General features: G+C 49.0%; 1 protein-coding gene across 5 annotated transcripts in view; it reads right to left on the bottom strand.

The window, feature by feature from the left end:
• Window positions 1–27,567, bottom strand: part of FRMD4A (FERM domain containing 4A) — a 228,483-nt gene that overhangs the window by 139,251 nt on the left and 61,665 nt on the right. The window contains exons 1-2 of one of the 5 annotated variants that reach the window (XM_054188943.1): window positions 15,841–16,165; window positions 15,694–15,714 (exon numbers count right to left, since the gene is read on the bottom strand). The exons of 3 other annotated variants lie outside the window; for them this stretch is intronic. In XM_054188943.1, the coding sequence (XP_054044918.1) occupies window positions 15,694–15,714; window positions 15,841–16,165 (346 nt within the window). One more of the 5 variants, XM_054188942.1, reaches the window with a different exon arrangement.

The raw sequence follows: 27,567 nt of genomic DNA, 5'->3' as shown, positions 1-27,567 counted from the left end.
AAAATGAGCTTTTCCCTTCAACTCATCCCAAATTTACAACCCTGGCATGCCCAATTCCGTGTGATCCAAGCGGACTTTACCCGCGTTGTTACTCACACCAGAACGCCTCTGGAGTATTGTGCGCACTAAATAACATCACTTTCCTTCTCGTTTTCCGTGAGCACAACTGGAGCCCTGGCAGCCAGAGGAAAGCCTTGTAAAACAAAGGTTCTCATAAATGTCAGCCAGTTAGCGCCATGGCAATAAATTGTCTTCTACTAGAGTTTTCTCCAGTAAGTAATGTTATGCAAAATGTGGCTTCTCATAAGGTATATACTTGACGAGTGAGATTTTTCCCTCTGAACCGTATATGAAACAGCTTTCAGCTCAGTTGTAAAGCTACACCCGAGGCTCACAGAAGGGCTTCGCGATGGTTTGCCCTGCTCGGAATGCGAGTGGTGTGGGTCGTGTTCACACGGGCACAGGGAACCACAGGCTGGGCTTCCCCAGCAGATAAAACTCCGAGGGGCTGAGCTCTGCTTCAGCATCTCTCTCGTCCTCTTACTGTCACATATCGGCTGCGTCCCCAAGGTGGTGAGTACGCAATGGTATTACAGTTTTAATATGAGTTTACCCAACGCAACAGATAAAGCAGTGAGCTTATCGTGGTGGTAACACGCGATGGCAGGGATGGAAACACAGCCCAGCTCTTGCGTGTTACGCTCCATCAGTTATACCAAAGTTCGAATAAGAACAAAGGAAGGCAAAAAGGGGAAGAGGGAAAGTTTTCTGCAATGTTTGACTTTGTGCGTTGTTAGTGTTTCAGCAAAGCGTTTCCTTTCCATGTGGAGCTTCTGTATCTCTCCACGTTTTTCCAACCCAGAGTTTCGTATCCCCTTAGTGCTCTTGCTGCTTAAAGAAATCCCAAATGAAAACAGCTGGTAACATGAAGTGTCTGAATAAAGTGAAGCTCCGAAATGCAGCATGTGATGGTTGACTAATTGCAAGGCATTTCAGGAACATCACTTGCAGAAAAGGGAGAGGGAAGGCACACTGCTTTCACGTCAGCTTGTCCCCAGCAGTTCTGTCCATCAGCAAAGTGTCTGTCAAAGCCCACGATGGTTTTTATAGTTTGATCACACAGTGTGTGAGCACACAGCAAGGCACGTACTTTATTTCTCTAGTGCCACCCTGTTTCTGTGCCTCCCAGTGGTTTGAAGGTTCGTGCTACAGGCTAATGACCCCCAGCTGGTGGTCTGCAGGCTGGTTCCACCTAGGCTTTTCTACACAAGAGAGGGTGAAGAGCTGCTGCAGGAGCTGTGGAGGAGGCATCAGCCACTGCACAGCCTCGGGGGAGAAAGAGTCCCAGCACTGGTCCCAGGTACCAACACAGATGGTGAAGAAGCCTTTGGTTTTGGAACCGGAGGCTCCAAGTTTTGTTTTTGATGATACCTTGAAGCTCAGAGGACCATAACATACGTAGCTGGAGATCTGCTACAGTATTTCCTTCTGTAGGCAGGATACCCAGCCATGGGGCTTTTCGCTTCCCTTTGAAACAAATGGTGTGTTCCAAGAGAAAAGAAAGGAAGTAGAAGACAGGCTTCCTACTTGATATAAGCCAAAATATGATGGTCCTGCCTTCCCTCCTTTATGTTTTATTATCCCACCAGGTGTCTGAAGCCCAGACCATGTGCTTTTTTGCATCGTCAGATCAATAGAAACCCTACTAGTTTGTCAGAGCAAGAAATGGGGACATTTCAAAGCACAGCGAGAAGGAACTGATTTAGCACAGTCTGTCTGCGTGAAAGATGCTGTTTCTGACGCTTTGCAAATCGGCTGATCTGTGATATCTGCAGCACTGCGATAGATGGGGCTGTGGCCAGCCCCTGGGAGACGAGTCAAGGACCCACTTCTGCTTCGCTGTGTAACCAGAGAAGGGAAATCAACACCAAAGCCCTATAGATGGATACATGGGGGCAGGAGGTCACTAAGCATGAGCTGAGCAGCATGAGTTTGGATGGAGGACAACTACAAGGAGTGAATTGAGGTTCTCCTCTCCCAAGGCTCTTACCCAGAGAAGGATGAGGGGAACTGAGAGATAAGGGGCACAAAGGCATGGCTTTCCCTTCATCATGGAAATGCAAAATCCCAGCAAAGATACAAGAATCAGTGGTTGAGCAGAGCAGCTGACAGAAGAGAAGGACAATTGATGTGTCAGGGAAGCGTGGGAGTTTGCTCCTGATCAAGTCCTGGGTTTCACCATGAGCTCAGTGAGTTTTCCTGAACCAACACACCCCCTGGTTTCCTTCTTGGAGGGCAAGAGCCCTCCACCCTTACTCCAGAAAGTAAAAAGTCAAGTTTCTAGTTCAGTCTAACAGTTGAGATGCCCTTGGTGCTCAAAGCAGAGAGAACTTTCAGACGTTTCAAGTTAGCTGAGACAATTCCCAGGTGAGCTCCACCACTGCGCCTGCTGCCTGCTCCGCCACTTGCACAAGGCTGTCCCAAACCTGGAGCCGAGATCTAGTGTTCAGCCCAGGAGGGTCCTCTGACAGCCAAGGATGCTGTAACCACATCAATCCCCCAAATTTCTTATGCTTCTCAAGACGTGAAAGAGGTGGGACTGTGTATGCACTCCTGAGCACTAACAGTTCATCCATATGGCAGGGAGCTGCATGCGCCGGGTGTGAATATGGGCCACGTGCATTTCATGGGCCAGACTTATCACGAACTCACTCAGATGGAAATTATGTGCCAAAATACAGAACAGATTTTTTTTTTTCAAAACGGCTCTGTACATCACATTTTTACTGAAAATCTGCTGCTTCTTTTAGTGCCTGCACATGCGACGTGACCCCCGAGCGCTTGAAGAGCTGAACACAAGTGCTTTGAAAAAGCTCTGTCGTTTATGGACACAAGTGTGTAAAGACTAGGGATAATGTGTCTCCAATACACAAACACAGATGGTGCCTGTATGGCACGTGAAGGTCTGAAGCAATGTGTTTGTGTGTGGCATTGGTGTGCAGGAGAGGTGATCACACACAAGGCATGCGTGCTTTCCCTGCCCCACGGCTTCTGCACCTTCAGGATGGGAAAACTGATGCTGACCTCCTTTGCAAACCCCTTTGAGATCCATCAGTGACAACAAGACCTGACATACGTGCTTGTTCTTTCCAACGTAGCGATGCCACAGAAAGGCAATCTCTCTCGTAGTTATTTGTGGGATCTTCTGAATCATAGCTGTTTTTCTCAAGGAAAGGACCTTTTAGTTACCTTTATCACAAGCCTTTAAATCTCCTTTGGAGCCTCCTACCCAAATATTTACACAATGGGTTTCCTAGGGAAGGCAGGCTGGTGGTTGTTTTGCTCTGCGGCATGAACTGCTCTGGTGATTGCCCTCCTCTCCATTCATCTTCGCTGTAACTCCAAACACTGTCTCAGAGAATCCTATAAACAGTCGGTGACACAGCCCAAAAACCCCGCACCGCGCTCACTAATCCCCGCACGCCCGTCACCTTGTCACTAAATTATCAGCAACTGCCCACAGAACTGCTCCATCCAACACAAACAGCGAAGGCGACGGGAGGAAACAGCTCCAAAGGGAACCTTTCCCTTTCAAAATGAAAAAGCCCTCCTGGTGAAAGCGCCGTCATACTAAATAACTCAAAGGCACCAAATGCAAATGCTATTTACAATGGCAGTTCTATAAATATCTACGGCACGTTTCATTAGCCAGTGAGTGCAGAAATAAAGAGGAATACGGCGTATTCTTCCATGACTCAAATCAGAAATTATAATTGGAGGCAGAATATTTCCTAAATGCTCGCTGCCTGTATGGGAGGCAATTACTGTGCTGAATACACAAAAATCTGTGTCGCTTTGCCTGCCGTTTGGACAGACCCGCTGAAAGGAGATAGGGAGAGATGACAGCCCGCTGATTACAATAAACTATTAGATTAAACACCCTGCTCCCACTTGACCACCTCTTGCTGCCTTCTCATCCTGGCACCTCCTAAGCTTGTAGGGAGAGAGAGAAATTGGGGAAAAGCAGTGTGTTTTTGACGTCTGCACAGTTTATTTTGTGCGTGTGGCAGCACTTTGCTGAGTCGGGACTGGTCTAGCAAACGGCTGCCCTTCACACCGACCAGCGCTGTCTCCTCTCTTGTCTGCATCCATCTGTCATCTCCTGTCCTATACTCACACTTCACGATCCTGGAAGAATGGTCTATCTTTCTTTTTCATGCCATGTGTTCTCAGAGCATCCTCCCCAGTCGCTGGTCTGCATCAGCACCTAATAAATAATACCGGTGGTGACCAGGGTGAGGATGGCTGCCAGATAGTGTGCAAAGAGCTGAGCCACATGGCCCATCCTTGCGTGGGCACCTGGGGAGAGGGGGCATGGCCACAGCTGGCTCTGTGTGTGGTGGGAAGGGGAGCAGCCCTGGCTGGGAGGCTGGGGAGCCATCAAGGCTCTGCCCGGAGGGGCCTCCCCTTGGGGTTTGCTCGTTTTTGTAGTCCTTTCGTTGTGACTCAGTGGGAGCAATCCCTGAAGAAGAGGAGTGAGATGACTATTGGTGCAAATCTGGTTCACCTGTCCCAGCCATGGTGACTCGCACTGCGCTGCCACGAATGTCGCTGTGGTTTGCAGCACTGCTCATGCCATTTTGCTTTCCAGGTCCAACGCCATCGTGCACATTCCCTTCCCCTGCCTTTCCCCTTCAGGCAGGCTGGCGTCCACCTGAGCCTTGGTGCCTCCAAGCTCTGAGGATGGGGACACACTCAGGAGAAACTGTTGTTTCTGAAGATGGGCCTCATTTCTTTCCATGAGTCTTTCCTAAACCAATAGTGGAAAGTCTGGTTTGGAATTATTTTTTCAAGAAGGAGAAAAATCATTTTAATTTGGCACAAGGCTCCTGGCATAGGAATAGGCCTATATGGCCTGCCCTGCCTGTAAAGGTCAATGACACAGTACATAACATGGGCTGAGCTTTCTGAAATAATCCGATACAGAAGTACAAGTATTTATCACTGCAATGTGTAGAAAACCACTACACAACACTTCTACCATTCAAATCTGTTCATGTGATGATTCTTTTAATTGAAAAGGCTGTTTGGTGCTCTGGAGCAGGAGAGATTAGATGTAAGCCGGTTGTTTTTTCCCTAGGAAGGGTATCCCAGCTGTATCCTCAGGCATCTGCCATCTTCTAGCAGTAGGAGAACGAAGACCTTGCATACTCAAAGAAACAGGAACATTCTTTTTAGCATTCTCTTTCAAGGGAACTTGGTGGCAAATAGAGCTTTGGAGCTGAGAAGATGGGCCCAGGAAAGATGGTGTTGATGTGGATAATGGTGATGCAAAGAGAAGTAACCAAACTCCAGCTTCTAATGCTGCATGGGTTTCCCTGTTATGGAAGTGCTCTGGGTCTCTGGGAAATACATGCACAGTCCATAGCTGGATTGAATGGCCAGAAAATATACAGCATCTCCCACAGGTTTGGTAGGACCGTAGGAACGTATCACGTGCAAGGCCTTTGGCCCTCCCTGTGAGCCTCTTTATCCCACCCCTTGAAAAATCAATGTCCTTACCCATGGACTAGGGAAGAGAGATGAAATTGCCGAAACCATGGTTACAGAGACAGCTCTTAAAAACCTCTCCTTTCCTGCAGGCAGGGAATTCTGCTGTCCCTTGGAGGAGCTTGACGTTACCCATGTTTAGGAGGGGCTGCATCAGGTGTTGCGATCATTTCTGTGAACGGTTTTTTGCCAGGAGAGGGAAAACCCAGCTTCAGTAAGTAGAAAGCAAGAGTCCTCCTCGAGAAAGGAGGTGGGACGGTGCCAGCCGCGGTGTCACCCACCAGAAGCACGCCGCGAAAGGCGCGATCCAGCCATTGTGTGGATGCCGACGGGGAGTGATGGGATAAAAATTAAGGCGAGCTAAAGGCTGAGTGACCTGGTGACTTCCCTGTTTTGTCTTGAGAGCTGACAAAAGAGTTCCTGGCCTGGCCAGGGGGCTCCTCGCTTCCTCGGTGCAGCGCTTTTCAGTCTTGCTCGGGCTCCCGCATCACCCGAGGACATCTGCGCAGGTTATTTCTCATGTTTCCTCTAAACAGCGCTCAGCGAAAACACTCTGATTCAGCAAAGCACAGAGCCGTGTCCATAAATCCCTTTTATTTCAGTGTGACATAAGCAAGTGTTTAAGTGGCTTACTGTATCAGGGCTGAAATGAAAAACCGTCTCCTATGGTCCTTAAGTCCATTTACAACATCAAGCAATAACTCTCAGGCGAACTTTAAAGCCGGGAATGCCGCGTCTTAACCTCAAAACACTTGGTGCTTGAGCCATGTAGTTAGAATTAAATCTAATTCCGACGCCGCATTTTAAACCAACCAGGGTATTACCCGGCAGATGCCTAAATCACCGCTCTGAGAGCAGCCAGCCTCGGAGGCCTGATTTCAGTTATATCCTGAGATAAGAAAGTCCTTTCCTGGACAGGCCAGCTTCCTCACTAGAATGGAGGCTGTGCTGGTTTGTGTCACGTATTGTTTTCTTTCTCAAAAATAATGCAGATCTAAATCTTTTCAAGTACAAAGGGAAGCAGAACATCTCGCGCCCTCCCTGCCTTCTGGTGGTGATGCAGGAGGAGAGGGCATTCCCAATGCATACTTTTCACTGCGTTTGACCCTTTCACCCTCGTAACCCTTTCCATTCCCTTTCTTGGCCAGAAAATAAACCAGTTGCCAGCTTAAAAATACATCAGCTTCCAAGCATGATCCCCACTATTTACAAGGCAGGAGTGGAGCGTGTAGGGGATGATTTGAGATGGTTGGTCAGAGCATGTGCGGAGCTCTGGAGCTGAGGCTGACCACGGGGAGGCGACACAGTTTTCAGTATTATTATTTTCAGTCTAGAGGATTCACTGGCCACAGATGCCTTCAACCTTACAGGTTTGCAACCCTGTCTGGACTCAGGAAAAGTGTGTCTTGATAAACCTTGACTCAGCCGGTCAGTTGTGCAGGTGGTTCAATGTGGACACCTGCTTCAGGCCAAGATTTTAGGTCAAGAACATGCCAGAGCTCTTAAAACCTTGCTTCAAACTGGGATCCTGTACCTATCTCCTCTGCTTTTACCTAGGAACCTTGTGTTGCTCCTACAGCCTCTCTGCATGTGCAGCATGTTGGCTGCACCCAGCGACGGGTAAGGGCTGCGCGGGGAATAAATAATAAATAAATAATCATGCAATCGAGGTGGCCCAGCTGCTCCTCCTCCCAGCAGCTCAGGGCTCTTCCCTGTGGTCAGTGCTTTCATGCAGATGAGTTTTAATTGAGTCAGGGGTTGGGCTTTCCACCCTCTCCTGCCGGACTTTCCTGCACAGCATCATAGACCTGTTAGACCGGCTCCTGCCTGGAGCCAACCACGAGCCCTGGTGAGAGAGGAGAGCCGCGGTGCTGCTCAGCCGTTCATGGCTCCTCGCGGAGCAGACACCGAGCTGTTCGCACTGAGCATTAAGGAGCAGCTTTAGGCGCAGTGAAATCGCTTGACCCATGTGAAACCATTGCAACCAGGGGGTCGCATCCTATGGGAAGTGAAAGGCGAGTGGCTAGGGCAGGCTACAGCCACATCCCACCTTATGGACCTTGGGACTATTCGTCTTCATCTGTACCATGCTGTTCATCCACAGTAATGCCCAAAGGCTGCAGAAGTGCCACTATAACCAAAAAAACAGTAAAAAATAAGCCCCCTCACACCTATGTTAGTAAGATGACACATAGACTGTCTTCCTTGCTGCAGGTTTCCCAGTTAAAACCCAAAATAACTTGCCCTGTATGTAAACTTCTCCTGAGCTAACTCAGTTCGGCCAAACTGTGTGAAGAACATCTTTATTTTGTGAGCTTTTTTTCCCCTCCAGAATGAACTTATTTTTTAGATAATAATCACTTTAAGGCAAGTTCTGTAGTTTCATCCCATGTTTGCACATTATATACAGGGACTGTGATCCATCATTTGGGTTTCCAGTCCTTAATGCAGCCCAAAGAAATAAATATCAATGGCAGAACTAAAATGGGATGCTCAGAGGGAAAGGGGATGAATGATCTTTGGTGTCTTTGCCTAAGGACAAGCAGCGTGGTCCTGGGACAGGCGTTTCATCAGCTTCTGAGCATAATCGTGCTTCAAGAAAACTATGATATGTCTTGGGAGGGTCTTGCTTTCCCTGGAAGATCTCTGTATTTACTCTGTTCGCTGCGCAAAAAGGACACAGCATGGTCTAAGGGAAAAGGATCAAAATTATCTGCCAAGGTAATCCTTTACTAATGATGGACTCCACAGCCTTTTATAAGTCACACCAACGTCTCTGTGGGGACTCTTGGTCACCTTCTGGTTCATTCTCTACTACGTACTGCGGCAAGCACCGTGAGTCATCATCATAATAATGACCGTGTGGCAGTAAAGTATGTAGCAATAGAGTATTATTATTATTCTTCCCAAATATGTTAGAAAGTCTGTTCATCTCTCCTACGTCTGACTTTTAATTCCTTGTAAACATACATAAAAATGTAATTTTTTGTACGGTTTCACACTTCAAACATGGCATATTTTCAGCAAACTGTTCCAGATATTACTCTTCGTGCATGGAGACAGGGTGGTAATTACATGAGACCATCCAAGTCTTGTGGGAAAACATTTGCAGGAGGTTTGGTTTAGTTATAGAGGAGAACAGGACGATTTATTTGCTACTGAAACTAGTGCGATTCGTTGAAGAAAAAAAAAAATCAATATAGGTTCATAGGAAGATGACCAAAGTGACCCAAGGCAGTGGAAGCAGTAGTATGTGTGAAATATTTTTAAAGGACAAATTAAGATTTAAGGCTCAAAGTGTCCTTTTAGCGCTCATTGAGTGTTTTGTACCTACTGTATCCCTAAGCATTCGGAGGTGTGAGCGGCGATCGCCCTGATCAATGGAGGCAGGGCACTGGGCAGTGCATCACTCGGCTATTCTGTAACAAAGCGGGTCAATAGATAGCACTGAGCAGTGTTATATATAACACATAATAGAAAGCACACTTGCAAAAGTCATTCCAGATGTGAAAAAAAATGTAAAATGTTAATCTGTACACAGAAGTGTTGTTCGGGTTTGTTTTTTTTTTTCTTCTTTTGAATAACGCTCTAAGAACCGATACGCTTCCAGTGGAAAAATATGTCACCAGCCACTGCTAATCAGCGGGTTTAGACATACATTTGATGTCGAGAGCCAGGGCTATGGCTGGTGCCCAGGCTGGTGCTGCCTGAGCTGCAGTAGCTCATGGGGTCGGTACTGGGTGGACATCGTCCCCCAACGGGGTTTCACAGGAAGGATGGGGTGAGATGCAGAGCACATTCAAATGACGAGCAGCTGACTCATCCTCAGAGATGCAGGTGTTTTTAGAAACAGCTCCTGATCGCGGAAATCCGGTTTGGGCATTTCTGCTCCTGCTTTGTTCACTGAGCAGGGCAGAGCTGGGGCCACAGGACTGGAACATCTCCCAGGGGCTCTGCCTGCACGCCTAGATGGGTGAGGAGCACGAAGGCGTCCTACCTGCCTTCCCTTGTCCTGGTAGCTCCTGATGCTGAGCACCTGTGTGTCTGCTGAGGACTCACTGGTGCCCCTCACTACAACAAAGACACTGAGGTGCTGGAGCGTGTCCACAGAAGGGCAACAGAGCTGGTGAGGGGTCTGGAGCACAAGTCACATAAGGAGCAGCTGAGGGGGTTGGGGTTGTTCAGCCTGGAGAAAAGGAGGCTGAGGGGAGACCTTGTCACTCTCTACAACTACCTGAAAGGAGGGTGTAGAGAGGTGGGGTTCAGTCTCTTCTCCCAGGTAACAGGCGATAGGACAAGAAGAAACCGCATCAAGTTGTGCCAGGGGAGGTTTAGTTTGGATATTAGGAAACATTTCTACACTGAAAATGTTATTAAGCATTGGAACAGGCTGCCCAGGGAAGTGGTTGAGGCACCATCCCTGGAGGTATTTAAAAGACGGGTAGACATAGTGCTTAGAGATATGCTTTAGTGATGGGTTTTGTCAGTGTTAGGTTGATGGTTGCTCTCGATGATCTGAAAGGTCCCTTCCAACCTAGGTGATTCTATGACTCTATGACTAGAGGTAAGACTAGCCCTAGTCGGGGCTGAAGCAGGGAAACTGCCTCCAGGACACATAGCCTGTGCTTTTATATTGCCATTCATCTTCTGTGTAATGCCAGGATTTTGCATCGCCTGTATTGAGAACACTTTGGCTATTGGTGCAGCAAAACCAGCTCCTCCTGCATCAGGACACCTCACAACAAAATAAATATGGACATCGTGTAACCTCTGCACAGGAGGAACCTGGAATAAACGCCTTGACTTGAGCCTGTCTTTGTACAAGACTTCTCTGCCTTTTAAGAGCCAGGGAAAGATGTTCTTTTCTGGAAGAAAACACTCCAGGTCTTTAATACCGTGCAGAATCGATGCGGAAGAGTTAAGGATGGGAAACGACCAGGGAACAGCCTGATGCAACGTCTGCAAACTCAGCAGCTGGATCCGATACCCCCGAGCCCTGCGCTCCCAGGATTCAATACCCATTTTGGAGCAGCCTTCTGCCACGTATGTGATCAGCTGTGCCTGCGAGAGGCGACCGAGGAAGCGACGACACAGCCCAGCACCTTTACATTTACTGATTCCCCCCAGAATTGCCATCAGCACTCCCAGAGCATTTCAGAAAGCATCTTCCACGCTACAACACAAAGGCAAAGCAGGCTGGGTGCTTCCCTCCAGCTCTCCCTGGTCTGGGCAAGGCGCAAGTCTCCTTGCCCCCCATCCCCACCACCTCCTGCAGCACAAGCCCAGGGGGCACCTTCGATGGCTGTATGACCACCCCCAACAGGGCTGCAAAGCATCCCAGGGCGCCCAGACCACTTCAGAAAGTGCTTTTTTTTGGAGTGTTTTGGTCTTTCCAGTTCAGAATTGCAGAAGGCAGTGGAAGTTACCTTCCAAATTGTTTTTCCAGCATGCTTCCACACTGGGTGTGTGTACAAAGCAAGCACTGTATCTGATTACACGTCCCCCAAATCGTCCGTGTCCCCTTGAATGCCCCATTTCACTGGGAAATGAGAGTGTCTGGTGTTGCACAAGCACGCACGTGGCAACCACATGTTGAGATGATGGTCATCTTCACAAAACCCTGGCTGGGGGTAACTGGGAGAGATACCATCCGTGCAGAGCGAGGACAAAACTGATTTTTAAAAGTGGAAAGAGCTCAATCCATGCTCCCCTTTCTAGGGCAGGCACTGAGTTTCAGATTTGCTGCTGACTTTCCAAGCTGCTCACTGCTTTGCAGCAGCTTTCCAACCCCTGGCTTGTCCTGCGTAAACCCGGTGCGAAAGCAGCGGGGTCGGGCCGCGGCTGCTCCGCTACCCGCAAAGCACTTCCCAGCGCGAAATCTTTCAGCTCGGATGGACGGGACGCCCAACAAGCGCCTGCAGCGTGTGTGGTACGGCTGCAGCCACGTTGGATCCCACGCGGTCAGGAAACCCAAACAAGGGTGGATTTATTTTGGTTGGGAGATCTGGGAACTTCTAAGAAGGGGAAAAAAAGTAATCTAAACACAGAGCCTGAGCCTTGCGGGTTGGCAAGCCCCACAGCCATTGTCAAAATGTTACATGTTACACGTGGAAGTGTGCGCACAAAGGATTTCTGTAGCCAAAATGGGAATATCAACCTCTTTTTGGTTTGCAGCTTTCCAGGAGATTTTCAGTGGACCCTTTTACAGGGAATAAGGTTAAGTGAATACAGTAAAAAAGGGTCAACTTGCCTCCCTTTCTTCTGTCCTCAAGGACTTTTCCCGAAGATTACTACAGTAGGCCACACCACATCCCACCGGTGCAGCGAGAGGGTGAAAAGGGCATTTTCCTACCCACGAGTGATCTTTTCTTGAGGGTGGGACACAGCAACTGTTTAACACCCCACGAAAACCTCACACAGCAGCCCAGGCCAAGAGCAGAAGGACGGCGTATCTGCTAGGAAAGGAGCCAGAAGGGGTTGTAAGCAAGAACATCGTTAACTGCACTGGAAATCAGATGGTCCCTGCTCCTCTGGTCTCCTTTGCATTTTAAGGCTGGGCAAGTCCCATCTCACCCCATGGAGACGCACCCAGTGTATCTGGCACCACGCATTGGGCCACAGAGAAGTGTAACAGAACCACAAAGCAGGGACTCACTATGAGGTGGAGGTACACCAGGCTCTTCTACTTCTTTTGACAGGCAGCCTACTGCAGCCAGACATAGACAAGGAACAAACCTCCAGGCTCCCATCAACCCGCAAGTAGGTGGAGCGCAAAGGTGACTTGGAGCAGAGGGAGGCAGGATCAAACCCTACGTGTCTGCGATTCATCAACATGAAAGTTCTCCGAGAAGCTCGGAGCTGATCAAACATCTGGCTAGGGCATCTTCTCAGTGTCAGATCAGAGAGAAAAGCAGTCAAAGTCATTTTTGGTCCTTGATAGGATTAATCTCCAGAGCAGAAAACAGGGGCTCCAACTCATTGTGCAGCCTTGGGAAACTGGGGCTTTTTAGCAAATGGCACATACTGAGATTTCCAGGAGGGCTGGGGATGAAGCTGTTAAAAGTCTGGGAGAAGAAGAGATATCAGGGGATGTTGTCAGCTGCAGTGGTTCCCAAGGCCATGCTGGGCAATCCGCTGCTGGCTTAGGGAACTGTATGGCCTGGGAGAGGTTGGGACTAACTGGGATTTGGAGCTGGAGGAGGCTTGCAAGTAATTCAACCACAGCTTAACCTTGTCAGACCTTGCTGCCTGCTGGGCTGCCGTGCTCTGCCTGCACTGGGGCTGCAGGGAAATCCGCACCTCCTGCCGCTGGAAGGAGCAAGCCAGCAAGGATGACTGGAGACTGGCATTGCCGAGTGACCTTGGGATCCACCCGTGCAAGCACACCCCATCCAACGATGAAGCTTGGTGACCCCGGGACATCGCCTGCTCTTACAGTTCCCCCCACAGCACTGCTTCCCCCCAGCTCCCCAAGAGATGGGGCATTTGTGGGATGGCTCACAGCTAGGAGGAGATTTTGGGTGCAGCTCAGAGGCACAGGAACACTGACTGCCTCAATTGAATCTAGAGTGTTTTGAATGAAAGACACCCAAGGTCCCTGAGAGCTAAGCATGACCGTGGCTCCATCCCTGACAGCAGCCTTTGCTCATCCCAGCGATCCGGCCCGCTCCTGCTGAGGTCACGAGAAGTGGGTCACACCGGGCCTTACTGCACCTTCAGGGGACTAAGCCCTGGCCCCACATTTGGCTGGTGTTGGATCAACACGCTCCTTTTAGACCTTCCCTGTGCGTCTCACCCTTCTTGCAGTGCATGACCCTTCCTTCTCCTTCACAGTCCTGCCAGACTGGGACTTCAGTCACTCCCCAGACCCTTTCAAATTCTCCCTAATACATCTTTTTCTCCCTCGTCCATACCACGCCGTTTTACTTTGCCTTTGCTGTCTGTTAAGCTGCATTCAAACCTTCTGCTGTTATTCACGCAGCAAGCAATGGTATCAACAAAGGGGATATGTATGACTGTAATTACCTGTGACATGTAGGACTAGACTCTGTGACTTGGGAATTCTTTCCCAGTCTTATGTCCCTACTAACAACACCCAACGCACTATCCAAAGCTCTTGACTTGGCTAAACAATTTCACATGATCTCTATGGAAGATGCTCTCTGCGCCAAGTGATGCTGCATTGCTGTATGGCCCCGAGTGACCCCATGCTGTGACCACAGGTATCATCAAATATTGGCTCACATTTTTAATACAATAACCAGTTCAGACGCATGGCAATGGGACCACCAGAAACCATCTACCAGGAGAAATGGGTAGCTTGCCCCAATGGGTTGCGAGTGGCTCACTACTGTATAGCAGTGGCTCAAATAATGGCAGAGATCTCATATTTCTAGCCTGGGTGTTTAAAGCAAAAATTGACCTAAGAATGAAATTTTACATGTGCACAAATCCACATGCTCTGCCCCACTGGTGCATTTAACCCCACTGTGGGAACTGATTTGGATGGGGCCACTCACAGCGTGAGTGACCAATGCCAACTCCTTCAGCCTGTTTGGTCCCCAGAGAGACACGACCTTAGCAGCAGTGCGAGGTGCTGCTGAGTGGAAGACCCTTCAAAATATCCCCTCTCATCACAAGAAGCAATATATCCTTAGCTCCCCACAGCTTCTGCACAGTGTACCCCAGCGGCACACCCCACGAGCCGCTCTCCCTCCTGCAGCACGTGGCACGTCCCTGCCTGACACCGGTACTTAAAACCACCTTAAAAATATTACTATTTGGAAGAGAACAAGCTACTGGCAACTGGAAGGTCAAGACAAGCAGCTCTGAGCCCCCAAGCTGAGCTGGTGCACCATCGCCCGGCCAGGGTTAGCATCACGGGTTCAAGTTAATGTGCAATGCAGGCAGCAGCCCTCCTGCCGAGCCCTCTGCCATCACCGCAAGGAGAAAGGGGATCAATCTGAGAGTTTTAGCTCCATTAAGATCTCTCCGGTACCTGGCAGGCAATTCTAGGCAGGCAAAATGGCACAGACACCCACGCCAGTACATCCCCCTCCATGCATCATGATGCTCATCAGACCCCGGGGGACAATCTGGAGGGAGCCGAGTCCGAGACACCCCGATATCCAGCTGGCACTGGGCAGAGCTGGGATTCAGCCTCTCTCGATACCCGAGGGTACCGGGAAAGCCCAGTTCAGCCGTGCCCATGGAGTGTGGCGCGCAGGCACAGGCACCACACCCCCTTCCCGGCAGAAAGGGCGAGCGGTGCTGGGGTTTTTGTTCAGGACAATGTTTTAAAATCCCAAACCGAACCAACAAGCTGGGAGTTCAGCTTTCCCTGTGACCTGACTTGCCTGGGAGAGGAGATTTGCTAGCTTGCTCCCGCATCTGTGTGTGTTGTATTGCTAAACCGCTGCCAGGGCTATTATTAGAAACAATTGTCTCTCCTGGAAATTTTATATAGAGGCTTGAAACAACTTTTCTCGTGCCCTCCCCAGCAGCGAGTGGGCTAACAATGCGGCCGAGAAACCCTCCTTATGCGAAGCATGTCTGCAAGGCATGCAGATACACCCAGACAGGCACAGTTTGGAAATAGAGCTATTTATTTGCCTTTTCTAACCCTGGATCTGTAGCAACTTTTCTACCCCTGATTTAGGAAAAGGTGCTTAGGGGAAAGGGAAAACAGGCCAGGGGCTTTACCCTTTGCGAAGCCCCCAGCTCTGCATTAAACTTGCTGCAGCCATTTGGAAAGGGAAGGAGCAGTCCATCTTAGCAGTCAGTGGGGACAGGCATCCAGATTGCCGGGGTTGGGGGGGTGAGGGGGGGGGGAAGAGAAATCACAGCACCAGCTTCCCTCCTCCACACCCTCTCCTTCCCTGCAAAAAAAACCCCAGCCGCCGATCTCGTCTCCCTTACTCGCCCACCAAATTCAGGATTTGGGTGTGTGTTTGTTTTTTTTTTTTTTTTCTTGTAAAGGCTAGAAAAAGCAGATGCTGCCCACATTTCTCTCTGTTAGAGCTAAATGGAGGGAGGGGGGCGTGGAGCCCAGACTGCGGCTGGGCTTTCCCCGCGGGGGCCGGGGCTGGAAGGGGAGCCCCGGCCCTCCTCGCCTCCCCTCGGCAGACAAAAGACCCCCGTTACCTTTTCCCGCTCCCTCGGCGGCTCCGGCGGCCCCTCAGCTCCGAGCCCGGGACGAGAGCATCCCCGCTGCACCAGCGTCGCCAGGCCGCGGCTCTACCGCACCGCATCCATCGCCCGCCTCCCGGCGCCGGGATGCGCGGAGCCGGCGCGGCCCTTCCCTCCGCTCCCGGCGGGCTCCCCGGGCGCTCCTAGGGCGGCCCCATGCTCCCTGCCGGCGTGCCGTAACCCTCCTTTTCCCCTTTCTTCTTCTTCTCCTTCTTTTTTCTTCCCCTTTCCCCGCCTGCCGGCCCCCGGCGCCCGGCTCCTTGCGCGGCCGCCGCCGCGCTGCGAGGCTGCGAGGTTGGAGCCGGGGAGGGAGGAGGAGGAGGAGGAGGAGGGGGAGGAAGGAGGAGGAAGGAGGGAGGAGGGCAGCGAGCAGCAGTTGGCGCTGGGTCATGTGAAACAGATGAACCCGGTTGGGGCCTGCCAACATCTGGGCTCCCCCTCGCCTCTGGGAGGAGAAAGAGGGATGGAAGGACGGAGGGAGGAAGGGTGCGGGGATGGGGCCATTCACACACACACACACCCACACACACCCACACACACACCCCGACTCACGAGTGCACACCTTGGAATGATAACGGAGAGGGGCGAGAGCAGCGGGGGTGCTTGCTCCCAGTGCTCACACAGCCCCGGCAGGGAGGAAGAGGAGGGCAGCGAGGGCCCCGGGCACTCACGGGGACAGGCAGTCAGAGCAGCTCCTGCCAGGCTGCAGCCCTGGTGCTGGGGGGCACCTTCCCTTCTCCTAGTGATTTTCTCCCCTCCTGGGGGAGGAATTTTCCTCCCAGCACCCAGCTGGAGAAGGGTGCATCTTGTGATGGTGTAAAAGTGCACCCACCAGCAGGGGATGCTGCCCAGGAATAAAGCATCTTTACAGACTGCACTAGTGGTAGCCCTCGTACAAGAGTATTACTATTAAATAATTAGATCAGTCAAGAAGGACAATGTGTATGAGTCTCCCAAAAGTGCTGGTGTTTTGGTTTAAACAGGCGCAATGCGAAGCACCCACACTACAACGCCTGCGGTTAGAGCTCTGACTTACTGCCGCTGCTTTGCCTCCCCATCAGGATTTTCTTTCTGGGACTGGGATTATTGACCACCAGGAAAAACCCTGAGGTTGCCGTTGTGCCACGTGCTGGCACAGGCTGGCCAGGAAGAGATCTAATTTGGGAGGGGAAGTGCGGAGGTGAGCTCTTTCCTTCATTTGTTTTCAGTTGGCATTTATGCCACCACGAGTCTGCTCATGGTGAGGATGGAGCTGGGGCTTACATGGGATATAGGAAATTTCCTCTTTGCCCTGTAGGAAGATGACAAAGTCGCTCTCCCAACATGGTGGTGGTGAACGAGCTGGATGTCTGATTTTATCTGGGAGTGTTTCCGGGTTTGATCTGCTGTCAGACTGAAAGCAAAGACCATGGAGATACAATAAGCCTTGATGTCCTCTCCTCTGCAACAGGCTTGGGGGGGCCACTGGTCTGCAAAGCACTTTTGGGTGCAATAGGCAAAAACTAGAGCACAAGCACAGTTACCTCTCCCGCCTGTAAGGGCACAGATACTATAAAAATGGAGCTGCTTGTGCAGTCACTGGCAGGCTCACCCACCCAGCTCGCCCCACCCAAGGAGCTGGCTTTGATTAAGGGGATAAATATAGAGGCAGTTCTGGGCTCTGGCTGCTGAGGGTTAAGAGCAAGTGGCTGAGGAACAGGTTGCCCAGAGAAGCTGTGGCTGCCCCATCCCTGGAGATGTCCAAGGGCAGCCTGGATGGGGCTTTGAGCAACCTGGTCTAGTGGGAGGTGTGCTTGCCCATGGCAGGGGGGTTGGAACAAGGTCTTTAAGGTCCCTTCTGACCCAAACCATTCTATGACTCTATGAGGTGGCCCAGCTCTGCTCAGAAGGCGATCCTAAGGTCAGGACACAGTGGCAAGAGGCAGCAAAGGTACCCATCTCTGCCCCAGGTAAAGCAGAGGGACCATGGCTGCATTGCAAGGGTAAAGATTGGGGTTTTCTGTGTGCATCTAATCCATGTCTAGATCCAGCTGCTGAAGTACCCCTGAGGGGTAAAACCACCAAAACACAAACTTCAAAACCTCCTGGAATGTTAAACCCATAATTTCAGAGAAGGGTAAAACTCCAAGTTGCTTCCTAAATTCTTTTTTGCTCTTTTCCTTCAGAAATATATCACAATATATCTCAAGCGGGTTCTGTCATCTTCAGTAATGGTGGTGAAGAGGAGCATGTAAGCCTGAACCTGTGGTTCAGCCCTGCTCCTGAACCCTGCTCAGAACTAGCAATGAAAAAATCACCTTCCCAGGCTGACTTTCACTAAAACAGTAGGTGAAGCTGCTTCAAAGGTGCACTCACCATGCAGGTGCCTGCTTGTCCTTGTTGTGCTATAAGAATATGCCAAGACAACGGACTTTGCCCTTGGGGTAGGCTGATCCTTCAACTGGCAAAGCCTCAAGGCGATTTCCCCGCCCATCGCTGTATGGCCCATGTTGCCCTTCGAGGCAACTCATCCTCTCCTGGCAGGATCTGCCTCCAAGCCCAGAGCAGAGCCAGGGTGTGGTGCAGCATTATTCAGCTGGTGATAAAAGAGCTTGCCTGGTGGAAGTCTCTAATTGGAAAGTAATTTGTTTCGTGCATGGCAGCAAAACCTGGAAAGTAAGGATCGCTCTGCCCAGAATTGCAATTTTCAGCTTTCAGTGCAGGTGTGGGGAGTTTCATTAGACTTAGCTTGAAATTACAGGCTCCCAGCAACACTCCAGTCTCTTCCTTTGTCACAAAGCCTGGATAAACAGACATGGATTTTGGACTAGACTGGAGGCAACAAGAAAGCACCCTTTCTCACGCTGCATGTTATGGTGGGGTTGTCTACCAGAGGTGCCCAAAGAGCACCCCATCACTGTGTGATCCTAATGGTGTCCTCCAGCATCTTTGGGGCATCAGTTGGTTTATGTCATGGGGAAGGACCCGAGTCACAGACCAATTGACTGACAGCTGTCATGTCATGGAAACTGTCTGGGGTAGAAATGTATGGGAAGCTTCCTGGGTGCAATGGCTCAGCGCCTCTGCAGCCTTTGAGCTCCACCATGCAGAAAGAGAGGCTGCGTCATCATACTTGTGAAACCACGAGCTGCACCCTCCTCAGATCCCTTGTAAGGACGTGACCCAGCACCACATGTACAACAACCCCCAAAAGAAATGGCGGTATGGTTTGGTACAAATGCTTAACAATTTCTGCAATGATGGGAGATATTCCCGCTACATATCCTTAATCCTCTAATTCGAGATGCAACACTTGCAATAAAAATAAAGATAACATCCTCTTGGCACCTGATGGAGCTAACAAAGAACTTAGAAATGGGGACTGTTTCTTATAACATGGAAAGACAGTGGAGCATTGTCCCTGCCAAGAGTTGATCATGAAAGCTCAACCAGAAAGAGCTGTTTTCCCCAAGAACTAGATAAGGAATTTGCTCCAGATCTTCTCACTGGTTCATTGCACACCTCCTTCCTTGAAAAACCCTGGCCAGATCTGGGCCGATTCCCTGGTAGCAGGGTGGTACCCTCAGCTACACGCACAGTGGGGTGGAAGAGAGGGTCTGCAGAGGGTATAGACCAACCTTTGCAGAACCTTTAATTTGCAGTCTACAAATAGAGAGGAACAGAAGCTCTCAGAGTGACTGAAGACCTTAACAACAAGAAAACCTATCCGGGGTAGAAAAGTGAGAAATGCTGTCTGTAGTAAAGCTTCCAAGGGGATAATTATACTTTTGTGATCCTTATCCTTCCTTCCAGCCTTGCCCACTGTAGGTAAATCGGTGAGCTGGGGCGGCAGAGGATGTTAAAGAGCCTCCTGGATGAAGAGTAACTGTTGTCTGCAGTTATGTGGCATCGCTTGCAAAGCTCTGCAGCCGCAGCTAACCGAGCCCCGCAGCACTCCTGTGATGTCGGGGAGAGCTGCCAGCCTCGTTTCACAGATGGACAAACACACATGAGTGCAGAATGGCACTCAGGGCTGGTCGATGTGTGGGAAATCAAGCTAATAACCTGGGGGTCAGCACCCCGTGGGGGAGGTACACACTGCTGGGCACACAGCCTGGTGTGTCCATACCTGGGACAGCTTTGGATGGCTGCTTAGATGCTGGTAGACATGAGGCCACCAAGACTGGGACCACTAATCTAAGGAAGATACCAAAGCCTGATGGAACATCGTAATGCACACAGGGCTCACTGCTGGCTCGGTGAAACTGCTGCCGAAGCCCCCACTAGCTCCATTGAAGCCTGCAGAAGGATGGCTGCGTTGCAATGCAGAGCGAAAGCCTTGTGACACCCAGAGTCAGGTCTCCCCTTCTTCCTCTCCCAGTTGTACATTCTGCAATTCAGATTTCCTCAACAGCATCCTTCTAGGAAAAAAAACCCACCATTCACCTCGTGTGCATTCCTCTCTAAAATTCCTAGTTATAATTCAGCAGCAGTAGCAAAAGTTCTTTTCTTCAAGGAGCTTCTGTAATTTCACAAGGTCTCTGGAGTTGTCAGTACCCAAACAATACGGCCCAGTAAGAAGCATTTAGTCTGGAGGCAGCAGAGCTGCTGCCATTGCAATGATTAGAAGCAGGCGATAGCTGCGTCTCTTCCAAGCTGGTTCATATGATGGCAAGTCCCAAAAAGAGAACAATAACCCAAATATTTAACTTTGACATACACAGAGGGCAGCCTCCATCAACCACGTGCCTCTGCGCCAAAATAACAACATACTGATTCCTTTTTATCTATTGCTGATAAGAAAGCAAGGAAGAAACACTGTGGCCTTGTGCTGGAGAACTATTGTTGACAATTCACTTCCACTCTCATTAGCAAAGATTAAAGTATCAAAATACTTTACAGGGAATTTGGTGGTAGGTCTGTGGGTGCCATCAAAATGTGTGAGCTGTTACATGAACATTTCTAGTATTTTCGGAAAAGCTTAATGAATATTGTCTATCCCAGAACTGCATTAATTAGCACTAACGGGTTGGAGGAGATGTCATGTCATGAAGTAATATTCACACTTACACAGTGATTTGCATCCATAAGCGGTTCAGTGCCTCACAGAAGTCAGTGTCATTCCCCCGTATGGTACATCTGAAACCCATGGAAGGTGAGGGAAATGCTTTCAAGGAATAATTAGGATTTGCTGAAGGTATCTAACTGCCTACCTTCCTGTGCGAGTCGTGTAAGGGCCTAAATCCCATTGATTCCAAAACTCTTAACTCAAAATATTTGAGTAGCAATAAAAGATTAAAAATCCCCAAAACTTAAAAAGCAACATGGACCTAAGCAACTTGGGAACCCAAATCCATTTTCAGAGATGATATAATCTGTTAGGCACATGAATCTCACTGTAAATCAATGGAGCTGACTTATTCTAACCATAACAAGGGTCAGCCAGCCCTAGGAAATGAAGTGTCTGGTTAGCCTATAGGTGAATTCATGTGATTCGTCTGAAATTCATGGTATAAACACTGTCTTGTCTGCTCATGATCTCTGATGCCGGTTGGCTGGCGAAGAAGCAAGCGTCCTCACCTCTGTTCAGCTGACACATTCTGTATCCTCCATACAACAAATATGCCTCAATGCTGGGAAGTAGAAAAGGGACTGACGTGACCCAACTGGTCACCCAAGCCACCAGGTTGGCCTCACCCGCTTCCATGGACCAGAACCAGCAAGAGAGAGACAGAGGGTTGCAGGTACCACTACCAAACGTGTCCCCATCACCTCATTTTCCCTCTATAACAGGCTGGGATAAATTGTGTCCTTGAGCAAATTCATGCTGAGAACTTTGGAAACCAGGTGGAAACCACAGGGATCTCCTTCAGAAATGTAAAATGCAATTACTCAGGAGCAGGACCTGACTCATATAACTGGATCGAGACCTGCAAACAATTTAGGGGATAGAGCACATGCAATACCAACTGCCAGGGTGCAGCACATTTCAAACTGGGAAGATCTCCAAGCTTGCTCAGTGAACCACAAGATGTTTTTAGTTAAGCCTTACACAGAAACGCTTCACTTCTGAGATGAACCGTGGGTGTTATTTCCCATGCCATGCTTTCATTAATTTCCAGGACAATCCCTTAAGTAATTGGGGCACAAAAGAAGGGGGGGGAAGGGAGAAGCAGGACTTTAGCTTTGGACAAAATAAGCCTCCAGGGCGTCTGATTAATTTTCACATAGACTCTACTTAAAGGATCTCTGAGAGCCAAAGAGGGAAGTAAGCAGACCTCGACATTCCCAAAGAGCTGGTGCAATAAATCCTCCCTTCATTAGGCGAAGAAAGTGCATGCCGGCAGGATTATTATGCAGGCAAACGAAGCTCAGTCTTTGCGCAACAGCTGAAACGGATGGTAGGGACAAGCCAACTCCATCTGGTTGGTGCTGTGACCCGTGGGCTGGCAAATCCTGCCTGCTGCCTCCAGCTCCAGCCTGGGGCTGGTATGGAAAGGGACAGGACTCACGTGTAAGTCGTCCGTGTCCCAGTTATCTCCGGTAATCCCGGCATCCAAGAGGCCAAACAAAGCGAACAGCTGAAGTGTGCATAAGGGAATAAAGATGAGCTGGGTGTGCCACCAGCCCTCCCTGGGTGACCCATGCCTTGATGGATTGATGCCAGGGAAAGGGGCCATTCTTGCAGTCCCCCCCTTTTCATTCGCCTGGGGCTGGGAGCAAAGGGAAGAGAGAAGGGAATCTCGATGGAAAGTGCTGGGAGCCAACCCTGTCCTTGCAGGAGGAATAGGAGGATTGAGGTGTTCCCCTCTCTGCTGGAGGTCAGGTCCTCACCAATCCCTTCTACCCTCCCATAGGGTGGAGGAGACACGTGGGACCCTGCTGCCCTTTTCTTCAAATCTGAGCAAAGCTCTGCCTCAGGAACTTCTTCCTATTCCCAGAATATTGCTGTTTCCACCTGAATTGGCCTGAAAGCAGAACAATGCAGGAAGGAGCGGACATGACGGGGGTGTCTTCCACCCGTAAAATGGGATGGGTGGTGGTGGGAGACGGGGAGGCCTTTCCCTGGGGGAGGGGAGGAGCGGGAGCTGGTGGAGGAAACGGGTGGTGGAGGCATGGAGGGAAACCAGAAAACACTCATGCTGTTCGTGGAGGGAGCTGTTTGGCCAGGGGAGACCTGGTGAGGTATTTGCAGATTGCTGACGTGACCACAGTGCAGACAGAAATAAAATGCAACTAGTCAGAGGAAATCCCATTCCTACAAAGGCAAGTGGACCAACATCATCAACGCAAGGGAACTGCTGAGTAAATAGCAAGTGATTAAATGGCAAGAATCCGAGGACAAGGCTGAAGAAAGGCGAGATTATTCTCCCCACCCTGTCCTCAGATGTTGCAGTTGACTGGCACTGATGAAAGCTACCCAAAAGCCTTCCTGGATGGCAAAAGGCAGCACAGGTAATTGTGAAGAACATCAGATGAGCCAGCTGAGAGATCCGAGGCGAGAAAGGTGCCTTCCTGTTAAGCAAAATCTACACGTACCTCTTGCACGGAGCTACATAATGAAGTACTTTCTTTTGTATATAACAATAAAACAAACTAATTCTCATTTGTTTGTCTTTTTATATTGAAGTAGTCTTTGTACTTTGCATGATGTCAGATACGAAAAATTTTTATGTAGTTTTACACTGCCTTCTACTGAGGATTGCAAAACTTACACCGGTTGGAAAAGCTTTCTATTGCAAAGGCTGCCACGTTTTGCAGAAAATCCAGAGAATGTTCCAAAATGGCATCGAAATAATTATTAACAGCTTTTGCTAAATAAATTTTACAAAATCAAAAGCCAGTTAGACAATGCTTTCAATACATCACTGCAACATTAGAAAAAGGGCTCATGAGCTACTGAAGTGACACAGCCAAACGACAATTTTAGCAACTGAAAAAAAAGTGCTGTTAGCTTGCTTTCTAATTTCTGTTACTTCTCGGCCATACTTTTCTATTTCTTAAAATGTTTTTCTCTCCTCTGTTGCTTGCCCACAAAACAAAATCAGGGAAAACTCCTGGCTGTAGTAGGAAATAGCCGATAATTCTAGCCAAAGCTCTTGTAGGTGTTAGTAGGGGGTAGCCTAATTTCGGATGCAGGTGTTGTTTTTAAGGTAGCCTTTTCCTCTTACTGAGAGTTTTCACTATCTCTGTGAGGTGGGACCATTACCCAAGTTGAACAGATGGGAAAATGGAGTCACAGAGAGATCAGTTTACCTGGGTAAGATCCCGTACCAAATTGGAGAGAGACCTGGGAATAAACGGTAAACCTTGTGACACCAAAGCCTTTGTGCTAACTCGAGACCCCTCTTCTTCCCCCAGCTAATGAATCGGTGATTAACAAAGGCTGCTCCCTTTCTGACAGTTTAATCGGCGATTTCTACTTTACACTTTGGTTCGCTTTGGCTTTTTTAATCTTTATGAGGCAATCCTTGCAAAGAGAGGAAGCAAACGGAAAATAAATCTCGGAGCAAGTAAGCCCTCATGTCATAAAAGCGCAATGAACAGATCTTATTTGCCAGAAAATATTTATCTGACCAATAATGTTTACATTTAGGCCCAGTCAATTGCTTTAATAACAAACACCCAAATTACACTTAATATGAAAACATTTTAAATGGTCTCAGCATCTTCTAAATAAATGTAGCACTAGTCGTAATGGTGCTCTGCTAGAGCCAAAGGCTCAGTGTTACTTGATTTATTGTTTAGCTTGAGCCTAATTGCTGCGTATCTGAACGTCTCTGGGAGCAAGGGCTTCTATCGCTCGTCTGAACACAATTTCCTTTTCATTACTGAGGCACGCCAGGAATAAAACCCAGCTCTCCTGATACCCTGTCCAGCGTGGCCACCGCAAGACTATTAACCCTCAGCTAAGGAGACTGAAGTGCTTGATTAATTCACTCCATAAAGGCTGCTCATTTCCCCTCTGCACGTGGTGGTGGCCTGGTTTCCGAGCACCCCGTGGTCTGCACGGTTTGCTCCAAGCAATGTCCCTGCGAAAGTTAGCTGTGTCTGCACGGGGCCACACGGAGCCAGAGCCACTAGAGACCAGCCTTGAAAAGGGCAGGAGATCCTGGAAGTGGCCCACTGATGGGACTTAGCAGTCCTTGATGGCTTCTACTTGGGAGGGATGAGTCTGTGATATCGATGTCTGTTTTGAGGAATTTTTATGTCTTTCACCTAGTGGCTGTAACAGGCCTTGCCGACACATGTGAGGCTGTAGGATAAGTGGCATTGATACTTCTCCCCTCAAAAAAAGAGATGAGAAGTTCAAATCCATACATCCTGAGGGAGGTCTCAAATGACAGAACCCCTGAACGGAAAGCGTGAACATTTTCCCTATTAGCTGTGGCTTCAAAAATGCTTCCCTTGCTCGCCTTCTTATCCCCTGCTTCATTTTTGCAGGAAAAGATGGAGGAAAGAATGCCTTCAGGCACCCTGCTGATTTCTAAAAAGTCAGCATTAAACATCCAATCCCCACTTTTGGTATATCTCTAACCTGTCCGACATGACCTCAGAGCTAGGATTTTTAGGCAAGAGGTACGGCCTTGTGCCATAACACCTTTTCCCCATGATCATCTTGACTCCTGAAAGTGAGAGGCAGGAGAAATTTTGTCTCTAAAGACTGATCAACCACATCAACTGCTCAATTACTGGCAAAACCAGTACTTGTTGACTATTATAATCTTAGTTTCTGCAGCTCCGTGGTGTCTTTGCAGTCTTTGGGCAACGGAAAAATAGGTGCCTGTTTTTAGGATGGGGAAGGATGTGTTTATGGTTGGGTCTGTTCTCTCCCACCCATTTCTCAGTGACATTTTGCCTCACACTATCCCTCTCTCCTCACCTATAACCCACGTTTGATCATAACACGCTTTCCTCTCTCCTGGGAGGACTGTGAAGTGTAACTCGTTAAACCCTAAGTGGTCAATATAGACTTACGACATAACACAAAAGTCGACTTTTGGTAAGGTGATACTTTTTACAATGACTCCTTGGGCTTGTTTTATTTAAAAAAGGGGAAGAAATTATATTCAGTTTAGCTATAGCAGCATATGCCACTGGTCAGATAGGATACACGGCAATTAAGCTGTACAACAAACTGACTAATGTTTGGCTTTTGGCTTTGTGGGAGCACTGTGATGGTGACTGCAATCTTTGTTTATAAGATTTTGAGTACATTGAAAACATTTTCAGATTAAGTGTGTTGGAAGGGTTGTTATTAAAGCAATTGAACAGGCTTAAATACAATCATGGTTGGTCAAATGCATATTTTCAGGCAAAACAAGAGTTTCTGCGGCAGTTCTCATGGGAGGCTGCATGGGAGAAGGAGAGGAAATTAAACCCAAATGCCCCATGGTCCCTGATGTTTGCAATACCACTACTTAGCTGCAGGATGCAACTAAATTGCACCTCCAAAATGGGGAAAAACACCTGTGAGGAGTCGACTGCATTCATACATTATCCTTTGAGCATTCAAGCTGCAATGAGGGAAACTAATGATAATGATAAAAGGATGCCCTGTGCCTTGTCTGCAAATTGCTTGGGAGCCACCACCATGGATGGGGAGCACATCCTCGCTGACGTCCCACCACGCTGGGGGTGGTGGGGCTGTGCTGCTCTCCGTGGACCATGATGTGGATGCACCCATATGATGGGCGCATGGGTGGAGCGAGGATTGCACATCCCCAGCGGGTTCGGATCATCTTAGAGGGGCAGTGACATTATTTCCCCACTGCACCTCAGGCTCCTTGTTTACAACAGTGCTAATTATCCCATCCCCCCGGCTTGCAGACAGATGCTTCTCTCCCTCCTCCTCACTCCAGAGGTGGCTGCCTTTCCGTATTGACAGTGACCTTATCATCCGAGAGCATAAGGTTGCCAAATCTCATGACAGATGACGTTTTTCTGAAAACCTGGTCTTCTGGGTCGATTCCAGAAGGTGAAGGAGAAGACAGCCCAACTCTATGCATTTTATTAATTCCGTTATTTTGAGGCAGTCTTAGTATTTTTGAGCCTTAGCAATTTTAAAAATGGAGCATGCTTTGCTGGTTAGAGTCAAAGCAATAGTCTAATATATTGATTTAAACATTTTACTCCCTGGTGATGAACATCTGCATATGCAAGACCCTGTCCTAGTCCATTTTATAATGCCAGTAACCATTTTTCATATAGTTTCACTGGTCCTTGTTTCACGAAGGACCACTGTGCTTGAAGGGTTCAAAGAGCTCAGCTGCCAGCTTCATGTGAAGTAAGGACTGAAATAAATGGGAAATAAATGAGAGGAAAATGGACAAAGCCAATAGATAAAGGGTCACAGTGGCAACTCTTTGCAGGAGGAAAAAAAAATAATTAATGCTCTTTCTCCATGATTTGCTTGGAAACACAGACTGAAAAGCTGATGTGGGTGGTCTTGTTTTGAAGGAGTGTAAAGGAACGATGTTGGCTTTCTGCGGAGGGTCTTGGAGAAAGAGGCACAAGTTTTTCCTGTCCCAAGCAGGAGAAGGGAGTCAAGTGCGGGAAATAGTGCTGGGTGGCAGAGAGATGGGCAGAAAAACGGGAAACATGATACCTGTAAAACTGATTATAGAAATCGTCAATGCTGACATCAATCAAGAGGCCGAGTGGTCAGTGGGGGCTGGTAGCGGGTTTTGTGTCGCTGATGACAGGACACGCTGGCTGCATGTCCCAGCGCCTGGGCTGGGATAACCCTTCTGCCAGGGCAGAGCAGCTCAGCCTCACTTGCCAACCCAAGCGAATTGAACTGGGAAAACACATTCATTAACAAAATGCTACTGCCATTGTCACTCTGAA

The sequence above is a fragment of the Rissa tridactyla genome, chromosome 1 (assembly GCF_028500815.1).
Source record: "Rissa tridactyla isolate bRisTri1 chromosome 1, bRisTri1.patW.cur.20221130, whole genome shotgun sequence".
NCBI lineage: Eukaryota > Metazoa > Chordata > Aves > Charadriiformes > Laridae > Rissa > Rissa tridactyla.
This window is presented reverse-complemented; position numbering and strand designations above follow the sequence as displayed.